This window comes from Sciurus vulgaris (assembly GCF_902686455.1).
Source record: "Sciurus vulgaris genome assembly, chromosome: 8".
NCBI classification, from domain to species: Eukaryota; Metazoa; Chordata; class Mammalia; order Rodentia; family Sciuridae; genus Sciurus; species Sciurus vulgaris.
Window position 1 is genome coordinate 145,686,646 of NC_136468.1, and position 13,794 is coordinate 145,700,439.

General features: G+C 38.3%; 1 protein-coding gene across 1 annotated transcript in view; it reads left to right on the top strand.

The window, feature by feature from the left end:
• PPTC7 (protein phosphatase targeting COQ7) overlaps positions 1 to 13,794 on the top strand; it is a 36,410-nt gene that overhangs the window by 17,202 nt on the left and 5,414 nt on the right. Inside the window, exons 2-4 of the mRNA XM_079149620.1 lie at positions 4,402 to 4,581; positions 9,636 to 9,834; positions 13,356 to 13,479. Of these exons, the coding sequence (XP_079005746.1) occupies positions 4,402 to 4,581; positions 9,636 to 9,834; positions 13,356 to 13,479 (503 nt within the window). The remainder of the gene's footprint in view (positions 1 to 4,401; positions 4,582 to 9,635; positions 9,835 to 13,355; positions 13,480 to 13,794) is intronic.

Sequence of the window (13,794 nt, forward strand, 5' to 3'; positions counted from 1 at the left end):
TGTCTTGCTTTGCCAGTTGCAGACTCAGAAGTTCCTGACGTCATATAGAACACTTCCACAAAAATGCCCTGCTGGCACCTGGAACTTAATATACCCTAGACCATTTTCTAAAGGCATTTCCAAATCTAACCAATACTTTTCCAGCTTCCTCAAATCCAGAAACCTGTTGATATAAGACATATTGAACAGGTGTCTTTTTAAATTTATTCTTTCCTTTTTATTTCCAGTGATTGTCTATTCTGCTTTTCTGATTACCTTTAACCCCAAAATCTTACAGTTGATACCTCATGTTTAAACCTCTCCCCTCTCCCAACCTATTCTTTATACCTGCTGCGAGGATTATTTTTCTGAAATATAAATTGGTTTATATCATTCCTACACAGAAACTTTGATGAGTTTCTATTGTCTACAGTAGGAATGTACCACAAACTATATAGATTATCTTAAATTTCCTAGAAGCTACCTTTTAAAAGTAACATGAAACCGATGCAGTAAATTTTAATAATTTATTTTATACTTAACATATATGAAACTGTTACTAAGATACTGTCCAATTTTTTGTTGTTGGTACTAAGTTTTTGGAATCCAGAGTGTATTTTATTTTATCTCAGTTCACACCAGACGTACTTCACTCTCAAATAACTAGTGGCTCCCTATTTGACTGTACAGGTCCATAGCATAAAATCTGAAGTTTTTGGACTGGCATTCTGGGCTCTTTCCAACATCAGCCCCTGCCCTGCATTTTTCAATGCCTACTGGCTTACCCACACCCCAACCACACCTAGTTGCCTGCCATTCTTTCCCTCTGGTTACCCTCCCTATCTGTGGAAATCTGATCTACCCTCCAGGGCCTACTGAACGCTACTTCTCGGAAGACTTACTCCATGCTCATGGTGTCCAGTTGGCACTCACCACTGATTATTGACCGTCTATGACAGCATTTGTGGGAGCCATTAGTTTGGTTTCTATGTGAGTAGTCAAGCTCCCCTCTAGGAGGGGAGCAGCTCAGGCAAGCTGGGTCTCTCCTTGTTTCCTTAGCACAGCCTCTGTTTGCTCTTAGTGATATTCTTTTGCTGTTGGACAGGTGCTGTGCTGACATTTTGGGATCTTAAGCAATCTATCAAGTTATTTATTTTTTTTTTAATTTTTAAAGATGTTGATAGACCTTTATTTTATTCACTTTATTTCTGTGTGGTGCAGAGAACCAAACCCAGTGCCTCACACATGCTAGGCAAGTGCTCTACCACTGAGCCACAACCCCAGCCCCTCAAGTTATTTTTTGTTGCCTTTGAAGTGTATTGTGAATGAAATTTCCTTTACGTCTGACCATTTCTATTGTTTAAAAAGTGTTCTTGTTCTTTGTGGACTAGAACTTTTGCTTATGCAATGAAGGACATATTAATTTCTGGATAGAAATAACTGCCAAATATGGTTGAAAATAGGTTTCAAATATATGTGTGCTGTAGGTTATTCTGGCTTTTGCCAGATTCTGATCCTGAATATGACTCTTCCGGTTATATAACTTGTTCTTTGTAAATAAATTGCAGATGTATATGTACTAAGCTCCCCACCCTCCATATCTTTTTTGGAAAGTTTATATGCTTTTTGAGTGTCTGTTCTAAAGAGATTTAACCAGTGGCGGTTTGCCTGGGATCCTTTGCCTGTGTAAAAAGCAAACAGGTGCCTGAAAGGTTGTGCTCTATTCTGGGAGAAATCTGATTAATGTTGAAGGGCTGTGTCAGGTCAGACTCAACCTGCTGACAGATTATTTAGTGAGTGCCAGGATGGACTCTAAATGCTATCTCAGATTTTAATGGTTATCTTGTGAAGGGCATTTGTAGATGAAATTAAATTGTATTTAAAGTTAATTTTAACTGTTGAACTAGAGACTAAGAAGAAATTCTGCCCTTGAGCAGGCAGTAGTTAAAAAAGAATGAGTGATTCATCAGATGAATTCTTGTTTTAACATAAATTGTTGCATTTTAAATTGTGGTGAAATCTTAACCCCAGTAAAATAAGAATTCCTCAAAAGAACTTTCTAGTAAACTACCTTAAATTTTCATACTAGTTAACCCAAGTCTCCACACAACTGCTTGAAAAACAAAGTAAAATACAATACTTTTTCTTGGAAGTGTAGATTTCTAGTTATCCTGATGCTTTGCTTTCCCTTACCTCTAGTCCCACAGTCAACTGTATGTTTTGTGGATGCCAAATGTCTGCAAACCTTTCGCAGGACCTGGGAGTCGGATGGAAACTGATTGCTTAGGGTCCTCCTGCTTGTGCTCTTACTCCACAAGCGGTCAGAAAGAGCTTTAAAAAAAAAAAAAAACTATTATCATTATTATTTAAATTTCATATTGTGGTAAAAAGTAGAGAGATGAGCGTATCCCTCATCCAACTTCAACAATGATCCATTCATGACTGGACTTGTCTCCTCTACTCCTCCATCACCCACTCCCCCATACAGTTATTTAAAACAAATCCCAAGCTTTATGTCATTTAATCAGCTAGTTTGGAATTCCCCCAAGGTGAAATTTTGCTTACTGGTCAGCCACATAAAGTGGAGAAGGTTGGTAATAAGTTCTTAGCCTCCATATTTTTGGTCTTCCAGTTGTGGTTCCTCTTTTTCAGGATGTGTTCCATTTTTGTTTGATAACTGCTATCACTAGGAAAAATAGCTTTGTGTTCATGTTAAACCAGTTTCATAGCAAATGCCCTCTTTAAAGATGCATATGAAAGTTGCACGTACAAAAAATGTTTATATGTTTAAGGAATTTTGTGCTCACAAAGTCTTTAAAATGTTTTAAATTCCTGCTGAGGGTGTAACATAGTAGTAGAGCACAAGAAAATTCTAATTCTTTTATTCTTGTTTTTTAATTTTTAAAAATAAAATCATAACTGGGCGCAGTGACGCACACCTGTAATCCCAATGGCTTAGGAAACTGAAGCAGGAAGATCGTGAGTTCAAAGCCAGCCTCAGCAATGGCAAGGCAATAAGCAACTCAGTGAGACCCTGTCTGTAAATAAAATACAAAATAGGACTGGGGATGTAGCTCAGTGGTTGAGTGCCTGAGTTCAATCCCTAGTACCCCCAAAAATAAGATAAAATAAAGTCATAAGTGCTCATAGTAAAAATAAAATTCAAATAATACAATGCTATGAAATAAAGGCAGATAGTCTCCTTTTGTTCATTGATTTCTTTCACTTTCTTATTTCCAAAATAACTGTTATTAGTATTTCTTACAGATTTTATAGAAAAAACACTTAAGGCCTTAATAATATGTATGTTTGACATTTTCTCTTAGTTCCTTTGAATTTAGTAGGCAAGAATCGATTTTAATGTTGAAAAGAATAACTAGCTTAGTGTTTTGCAAGGGGTTGAAGAAGAGATTGTATGATACCAGCTTTGATGTTTTATTGATTTTTCTTGAACACTTTTTTCCTCTTGATTAAGGACCCTTAAGCAGACTCAGAACTCATCAGTAGCTCTGTGGACCTGTGGAAATCTCGGCACTAGTGCTGTCCAATAGAAATGTAATGTGAACTACATATGTAATTTTAAATGTCCTCATATTTACATTAACTAAAAATTATGAATTTTAATAATAAATTCTTTAGTGCATTATATCCAAAGTATTATTTCATATGTAATCAACATAAAATTAATGAGGAATTTCACTCTTATTTTTCATCCTAAGTTTTCAACACCACATTTCATTGTGGACAAGATCCATTTTAAGTGGATCTTGTTTCATGGGCACATGTGGTAATGGCTGTCGTGTTGGACAGCACAGTGGTGTCTCTGAAGGAGGAAGAAAGGGCATAGAATTTATTTTTTGTTTTGTTCTTTATTTCACAGTTATTGACCAGTGTCTGATGTTAAAAGTTTCCTGCTGTTGGCGTGTTTTTTAAATCATTGTTTGTTGTTTTTTGTCTTTAATGCTAGAGATTGATTGAACCCACGACCTTGCACGTGCTAATAAGCACATGCTCTGCCACTGAGCTACACCTGAGCCCTGCTTTTGATATTCCTGATTGCCAGCTCTGATTCAATTGTATTATCACTAGCATCAGAATTTTTAAAAATCAGTTTCGTTCTTATAAAATCAACAGTACTAATAACTCAAATATCATAATCCTGCTGAAATTGAACTCCTGGCAGGTAGGTATTGCCACCCTGTGGTAACTGAAAAGTTTATTCATCAATATATGAAACACCAAATTCTAAGCAGAGAATGTGATTTAGGAGTACTGATATATAAAAACATTAAACTTGAGCACTTTATTCTGAATTTTGAGTAAGCATGCCCTAGCATGTAGTAAAATTAACTGTTAGGAGGAGATGGAGCAACAGTTCCTGAGAAGCTGGTGACAATATTCTTTAAATGTAATTTATTTTAGGGGTTGCAGATGGTGTAGGAGGATGGAGAGACTATGGAGTTGACCCATCTCAGTTCTCAGGGACTTTAATGCGAACATGTGAACGTTTGGTAAAAGAAGGAAGGTTTGTACCAAGTAATCCCATTGGAATTCTCACCACAAGCTACTGTGAGCTGCTGCAAAATAAAGTACCTTTGCTTGGTAAGTAGATATCCTTTGTGTTTCCTCTTTGAAGAAATCTTTACATGGTTAAAAACAAAACCAAAGATGGGATTTACCAATCTAGCTTTGTTCTGAGGCTCTTCCTACCAAACAGAGTTTGATGAAGATTCCTTGGGTTAACCAGAATTCAGAATTCTGCTTGGAGGGAATGTAAATAGGTGTAGCAACTTGGAAAAATAATTTGGTATTATCAAGTAAAATTAAACATGAACATACAATATGCCCCAACAATTCTACGTTTAGGTATTTATGCTAAACTTGAAAAACTATTGTGCTACTCTGTACCAAGAGCTGGCTACAGGAATGCTCTAGTAGCATTTTTGAAGGAGCATTGTGAAAAGGAGCAACTTAAAGCTGCTCTTAGTACTCCAAAACATGTAGTGAAGGTTAAAGAGAACTTTGTAGATTACCCCCTGACAGTCCTATTCCATGTATTTCATGTTCAGAAACATAAAACGTTGAATTGTATTGTTTATGGATTCTAAAATAAGGTTAGAGGATAAAGGAAAGCAAGAGATTATAAAATTCAGAATATAATTCTCTCAGAGGGAGGAAAAAAGGGACTAGGATCTGGCCTGCAGAATTCAATGATTGCCTTTGGGGAGTTAAAGTTGTAGACACTACAGACTGCTAACAGTTGATCAGTCCTTAAAATAGTCTGGCACAAATTAAACCTTATAGTAGGAAACTTAATACCAAATACCTTTCATTTGTTTATCTGGTATGCTAATGTAGCATCTTTTGGCCAGGCTTCTACATATGTTTGTTAAATGCTTTCCTGGGAACTTACCCAGCCTTCAGAGCAGGCTCTCAGAAAGGGTGTTATTAAGTATCTGTTACTTGCCAGCACTTTGTGGTTATTAGAAGACCTCCTACCCAGTCAGCATCCACATTTAAAATCAGTCTCTGTTTCATGTTACTTAAGATTGCCATGTTGTGAGTTCGCCTTCAGTTTAAATCCTTCTTAGGAGGGGTTCTTTTAATCACTCTGCCTTCTTCAGTCTTCTCCATGCTGTGTCTAAATAGCTTGTTTTCCTTCTAACTGAAGAGAAATCATGTCTTGCAGTTTCAATGTATACTGCTTTTCTTAATATCCCTTATTTTGAACATGCAATCTGGAAATTGCCTGGCACAGTGAAGCATTCTAGATTCTATTTCTAGTACTTGTCAATTTGCTATATGACTTTGGGCAGAGCATTTAACTGTGACCCATTGCGTCCAAAGTTTAAATGGAGAGAGAGCTCCCAGACAGTGATTCCAGGGGGCTAACTCCTGCATGTTCTATGAGTGCCTCTGCCACTATCTTCCCACCCCACCCTTATCCTTCACTTTGCTTCGGGACATCAAATTACAAAAAACTTAACTGTATTGGTTTTTTTTTTTTTGTACTTTAAAAACTTAGGGGTTTTGTGTTTTTTTGGGTTTTTTTGTTTTGTTTTGTTTTTCCTCTCCCCTACCTCTGCTTCCCTTCCTATTTACCTTCATTTAAATTGGAGATGATAGTAAAATAAAATTTAAGAACATATTAGTTGTTTACCTATATTGAATATTGTGATTACTCTTTTCTTCTAAAAGATGCACTTGTCATTTTTGTCATAAACACACTTCTAACCCCCCACCCCCAGTCTCTGGGCTGTTTGCAAATTTTGGCAAAGACAATCTGTGGAGCTTTACCAAATCTCAGTTAGATATGCTTTTGAATAATGACAACTTTACAAGATTAAGTAAATTTTTTTTAATCCAGCAATTGCTTAAAAGCCTGCAAAATAAATCGAACATAAAGAGCAAGCTAGTAGCTATATTACTTATTTATCTGAATTTCTACCTACTTTTGGGCCTGGGTTGGCATCACAGGCTATTTGTTGTATTGCCTCAGAAACCTGAAGGGCGTTGCAGAGATCTCAGGAAGCCAGTATATCTTAAGAATTTGAGGGGTCAGTCCTAATAAGGTTATCCCTTTCTCTGATGCACAAAGGCTTAGTAGTAGATTACAAAATAAGGGCTGAGTGATAAAAATATTTCCGTTTTAGCCTGAGGGATTTGCCTGGGTGCCTGTCTCTGTGGGTCAGTTGTCTGAACATCCAGCACTCATTCTCAGCACCTCCTTTTTTTGCCACTTTTCCCCTTGCTTGTTTATCTCCAAACACATAAGAATGATGAGCTCTTCTCCCAGTATTAGGTTATTGAGGCCTGAGCCATGTGCACACACCACTAATTTGAGGAGGCAAAGGGAAAGTATACACTGCAAACCCAGATGATTCTGCAAGGCTGGGCTTGGGGTCATTGTTGTTGCTTTAGATACCGTAGAGCTCGGGAGGACTGTTTTGATTCTAACCTGGAGGGCTACTGCTACAGGGATAGCAAAAAGCCTGTGTTTGTCATTGAGTAATAGTGAGTCAACATCAGTCCTTGCTGCAGTAAAATTTCCAAGACTGTATTACTCATCTATCATTTTTCATTCTCAGGATCTAATTCCATCAACTTTCAGAACATCCTTTTGTGTGGCATTCTATTAATGATAAATAGAGTTTTTGTTAATCAAGTTAGGAAGGAAAACTAACTGGTAATCTTGCGCTACCGTGGAGCAAGTTTTGAGAACACTATTAATTAGTTACATCACCCATGGGTTTTTTTCATTTGTTTTTTCTTGGGCATTTAAGGGATAGGGACTTGTAGCTTAGCAGTAATGTCAGGTTAGTTCTAATGCATGCACTCTAGATAACAAGGAAATGGAATTTCTGAACATTAAGGATGAGAAGGATGCTTAGACTTAAGTTGTTTGCACTATTATATATTTTCATTTAAGACAAAATTAACAACACGAATTAGATACCCATAATCCCACTAAGAAAATTTAAGATTATAATGATCTCAGATATTTTTCTTCACATTTATGCATAGAATAATGGTAAGTGCATTTGAGTGTACTTTGTGCTTACAGAGCCCCATGAGGTAGGTACAGAGGAATTTTGTTCCCCATTTTGTTATGAAGAAACAAGCCTTCAGAGAACAGGTGGCTTACCCATAGGCACTCCGCTAGAAGACACTGGCACTTTGGGATGTCACACAGCCAGTTCCACAGCCTGTTTGCTTTGTTTTGCTCTATCATTTTAATAGTTTACACTTTGCCTACTGCTGCTTTTCTTTAATTTACTTATAGTTTCACTTTTTGATATAGTTCTTTAAGTTTTGATGTCACCCTTTATTTTTTAAAGGAAATCTTAATACTAGCTTGTAATGTACTCTTTTCACCTAACTTCCCTAATCTTTCCTTTCCACATATATCTCTTTAACAATTTTAATGGCTGTCAAATAGGTATCTGTAAAACAATGTTAACATGACTTAACCAATTTTAATCCTTTGAGACTAAGGTAATTACTGTAATTCTTATTTTTGTAAATGAGGACACTGAAGCATAGAAAGGTTAAGTAATTTGCTCCAGGTCACATAACTGGTAAGTGGCAGAGCTAGGATGCAGGCCAGTTGACTGCAGAATCTATGTTTCTCTAAGAATTACATGATGGTGTGTAGCCTTACAGTATGGGAATGTACTGTAACTTACTTAACCAGGCTTAATTTTAGATGTTTAGGTTATTTGCAGTTCTTTCTTAACCCCCATTCACGCCCCACCCCCCTGCCCAAGACAGGATCTTGCTAAATTGCCAAGAATGGCCTCAAACTTGAAATCTTCCTGCCTCGGCCTCACAAGTAACTGGGATTACAGGCATGTACCTGTGCTCCTCTAGTTCTTTCTAATCTTAAACACTGTTTTTGTACTTAAGTCTTACTTGCATGTCTTATTATTTTCTTGGGATAAATTCTTATAGATAGAATTGCTCAATCAAAGGGCAAGTACATTTTTCAGGGCAATGTTGCCCTCAGAAAGGTGGTCCGATTTTACTCCTCACCACCACAGAATAAGAGCGATCACATTCCCTGTACTTGGGCCAATATTAGTTACATCACCAATTATACAATACCAATACCTTCTTTTAACTCTTATTAAGCTAAAATCCTGATGAACTGATTATTTTTTCATATGTTACAGACCATTTACATTTATTTCTTGTTGAACTGCATGTTCTTCTGGTAGAGATAAGTCTAGGTTTAACTTTTAGTAGTTGAAAGTGGTCCCGTCTAGTTGTACAATCTGCCTTTCGGTCTGAGGAGGATATGCACATTGTGTGCAGCAGAATTGAACAGAGCTCTGTGGGAATGCTTGGAATGTGGCCTCTTCCCACTGAACATCAGTCTATAAAGTGAACAAGCTTACCTGTGAAAATTGGTCTTGTTACTTCATAGTGAGTCATTAGTCTTCAATAAAAGTTGTTCATGACTGCAACAGATGGAAGTCTGGTTTAAAATTGTTATGTGCCCTGTCTTAAATGTTACTGCATTTTGTGAGGAAGGCTTCCTGAGTGACTAATGAGAAGTGTCAGGAAAATTTAACATTCTGATTCTGAGTATTAAAACTTAATAACAACACCCATTTGAACATTTGGCATAGATTATAGATTGCACTAGTGAAATGAAATAGTGTGATTAAATACCAGTCATTTTTCGTTGCCTACTTCTGCCAAAGGAAGAATTGAGATCTTCAATGACCCACTTACTATGTATAATGTGATCATTTTTTGTTGTTGTTGTTGAGGTGGTTGTGGTGCTGGGGTAGAACCCAGGGCCTCATGCATGCTAGGCAAGCACTCTGCCACCAAGCTACACCAACCCTATTCTTTTCCCACCATGTTGACCCTGATCAGATTATTTTTTGACTTTTGTTGTGGGTGTAGAGCATAACTAAAACAAGTCCTGGGCTAGGGTCATAGCTTAGCAGTAGAGTGCTTGTCGGGCATGCATGAGGCCCTAGATTTGGTTCCCCACACCACAAAAAAAGAAAAAAAGAAAAGTCCTATTTAGGCAAGAGATTCGAATATGAATTCAAATATGATATTCTTTGGAGTTCTGTGATAAAAATGTGTGTGCAGAGACAGCCTAGGGAAAGAAAATAAATGGATATCCATTTTGTTTCTAGGTAGCAGCACTGCCTGCATCGTGGTGCTGGACAGAACTAGCCACCGCTTACACACAGCAAACCTGGGTGACTCAGGCTTTCTGGTTGTCAGGGGCGGCGAAGTTGTGCATCGATCAGATGAGCAGCAGCATTACTTCAACACTCCATTCCAGCTCTCAATCGCTCCCCCAGAAGCCGAGGGAGTTGTGTTAAGTGACAGGTAATCTCCCTTCAGCCATTACATTTGAATAGGATGTGGCTCATCCACAGGTTCCCTCCTGCACCCCCGCATATAATAGGGAACAGACATTTTCCATTTTCCTATGAAAAAAGAAGACTCAGAATGCTTTCATAATGAGGACCTTCTAGTTGAACTTTGAAAGGTATTTTATTTGAACTCGTAACAGCCAAGTTGAATTCTGATAGATATTCAATCATTTGACAAGACTATGAAAACAGTATTTCAGGTATCAGTCTTTAATACCAGCATGCATTAGTACATGCAGTGTGTCTGTTAAATTGTGCTAGAGTAATGAGTCATTGTTCATGCATGCCACTGCCTGTGCAACGTTTTGCATACATTGTTAGGGAAGCTCACAGACATAAATAACTTCCTGATTCTCAGGCCTTTTTTTGTACATCTAGTAGAACTGCAGGAAACAGAAGTGGTTTTGTCCTGCATATGGTCTGTGATAATGTCATCGAAGTATTCTCTTTTCCTTCCTGACATCTTCTCTCAGTTCATTTTTAAATTGTTAATAACCTCCCCATACAGTTAGAATTTTTTCGAGTTAATGTTCTCACTTTTCTTACATTGGAGTAAGGCTAAGACAGTCTCAGATTTCACTGTGTTAACAAACTTGTAGGATCTGGCACAAACATTGGCACTTCATAAATGGGTAATGAACCTTCTGTAAACAGAACCACTCTACCAAGTGCCTTTTTGTTTTTTTCTGCTTACTAGCTCTTATTTAACCAGATCTTAAGTCCAAATTAAGATAAAGTGATTATTTTTGCCTTCTTCAAATATGAAATGAACACATTATATAATTAAATATTTGGTGTTGCCCATTTAAAAGTCTGTTGCAGACTTTTAGAGAATGGGAAGTGCTTTTTACTTTCAGATTTAAGCAGATTATCATAATTAGAAGAATATTTTATTATATTCTTTAATTGTCATACACAGTGATAACTAGCTTTATTGGAGTGGGGAGACCTCACATCCTCAGTAGATGCCCAGTTCAGCTAACAGTTTTTGGAGAATGGCACTTTAACTCTCCTTGATATGCTGCTTCTTGTTTTGACTTGAGTGCTGGAGCAGCCCTGCTGGATCACACATGCTGTCTTTGGGGCAGCCTGCTTAAGAGCTGCATTCTGCCAACCTGCCAGCAAGGTAGAGGTGGCTTCCCCTCAAGCCCAGAGACAGCTTGCTAGCATGTGATTGCAGCTCATGTTTCAGGGCAGTCAAAAGTTTCCAGCAGCACAGTATGTTCAATCAGAATGGGCAGAACTACAGCTGGCAGAACACCAAGCTCATGGGTGGGAGTATTAGCAGAGGAAAAACTATCCAATGGGAGCAAGTCTCTCACAGGCAGAATAGCAAAGGCCACTCCTGGGGAAAGAAAAACCTCAGCATAAAATAGAGCATCAGTGCCAACCTGGTCATTAATCTATACTTCTAGAACCCGATTGGTTTTCAAAGACTGAGCAGAGGAGTGTCTTGTGTTGTTTCTCTTCTACAGGAGTTGACCTGGTTTCCACTACTTTTACAAGTGTGTGTGTGTGTTTCCTACCTACTGCATGTTTCTCTTTAGTTATTGCACACTCTTATCTATAAAATAGTGTTTCAGCCTTAACTTAGAGGTTTTCCTTTAGTGACTATTCTTACAAAATATTTGTTACATAAACATGTAAGTGTTCCCTCCAAAGAAGCACATTGCTGAACTCTAGATGCACCACTTCTTTCCTCAGTTAAGCAAAGATGAACCAAAAACCTTCTGAGTGGACTTTGTGTAAATCCCCAGGCATAGTGTGTGTTGGTTTTTCTGTCTTTACATATTCTATAACATTTATGTAAGTGTAGGGGTTTGCATGTTCTAGCTCGGGTGCTTTGGTTCTGGCCACTCCCATCTGGGTCAGTGCCTTGAGTTTTTTCCTGGCACTTATTCCTTAATTATAGGTTAAGGCAGATTATTAGACATCTCATCTTTCCCTCTCCTTGGAGGCCCCAAAGTGGTGAAGGTGGAGAAGCGGTGAGAATTCAGCCTCAAAGGCCCACTGGGGTTCACTCCTATTCTTATGTCTGTTTTCATCATGCATTGTGATGAAAAAGATCTACCTCGGTATGTATCTCTGTGTCAGTGGTGTTCCTTAGTTTGACACTAGGGATTGTCCTGGGCACTTTATCACTGAACTGCATCCCCAGCCTTTTTATTTTTTATTTTGAGACAGGGCTTTTATTCAGTTACTTAAGGCCTCAGCCTCCTGAGTCACCAGGATTACAAGTGTACACCACCGCTCCTGGCTTCCTATCCGTTTTTTAAAAACTGTACACACAAAAAAAGTAGTGAAAAACTCCCTTCTATCTGTCCCCAGCCACACAATCTGCAGAATCAGCGCTGTTTCTGTGACTCTTTTCAGTTTGTTTCTCTGCATTTAGGAGTGTCTATATCAGTGTCTCCTCCCCTCCCCCCCACTTTTTTTTTTTTAACAGAAATAATTGCATATGCTACACACTCTATGTGCCATGCTTTCTTCCCTTAACAATATCTTGAAGAGTTTTTTCCCACTTTGGAGGACATTCTTATTTCTTTCGTTGTTCAGTCATGCAGCATATGTTTCTTGAAGGTCTGTGTGCCGTCACACTCATAAATACCAGTGCTTGATGAGCACTTTGTTACAGACCTTGCAAGATACACAGTGCCAGAACCACTGTAGGTGTCTGGAATTCAGAAATAGGCACACTCTTCTCCTGGGTGCCCAGCATCCCACCCTGACTAATGCAGCATCCTGAGAGTGTGTGCAGGGGAACTGACAAGTGCAAGTGAGTAAGACAGGATGGAATTTGGCGCTGAAGAAGTAGGAAATGAAGAGTCACTTCCCCCAAGGTTGTAGAGCGCGCTAGATCTGACTCAGAAGAGAAGCCTTCCTCCTCTTAAGCTATGTGTGACTAATCAGCAGACTCAGTTTTACTTGTTGGTTTCAGTTAACCTATTAAGTCCCAAGTTTTTGGTTCTGCAAACATTGTTTCAGAGTTACCATATATGGTATATTGTTGCTCAACTAAGCTTTTAGGTCTTCCACATCTGGAACAATGGGATTAAATAGATTAAGCTTTGGAAACTTTTTGTGGGGTGGCGGGGTGATACCAGGGATTGAACTCAGGGGCACTTGACCATGAGCCACATCCCCAGCTCTATTTTGTATTTTATTTAGAGACAGGGTCTCACTGAGTTGCTTAGCACCCCGCTGTTGCTGAGGCTGGCTTTGAACTTGAGATCCCCTGCCTTTCTTTCCTGAACCACGGGGATCATAGGCGTGCACCACTGTGCCCTGCTGGAAACATTTACATCAGAGTTTTCAATGAATTTTCCTCAAGGTTAGGAATTTCAGAATGACATTTTTTTTTTTAACTGCATTTTAAAGCCTCATTGCATTATAAAATGATGCCTGTAGGACCCTTTGAATTATGTCATTTCTCCAGGACTTCCTTAACTTTGCCCTATCCTGTCCTTGCTACAGCCCAGACGCTGCTGATAGCACATCTTTCGATGTCCAGTTAGGAGACATTATCCTGACAGCGACAGATGGACTCTTTGACAACATGCCTGATTATATGATCCTTCAAGAGCTAAAAAAGTTAAAGGTAATTAACTCAAAGGCTAACCCCTGGAAAGTTGCCCTCTCTGAGCAACTGAGTTTTATTAAGTCACGTGTGTTATCTCTTTGTAGTTTTGGAAAGGACTATTTTGTGAACGTTAGGAAAATAATATTTCTAATATTCCAAGCAATTGTAAAAATTATAAATATTCACAAGAGAACTTAGGGGAAAAGAGGCTTCTCACCCAAGCATTTAGTGGGGTAATTAAAGTAGGAAAAGTCCAGATGAGGGCATTTCTTGTTTGTATTTTTCTTTGTATTTTAATGATGTTGACTACTGGTTGTCTGTTTCTTTTTTTAT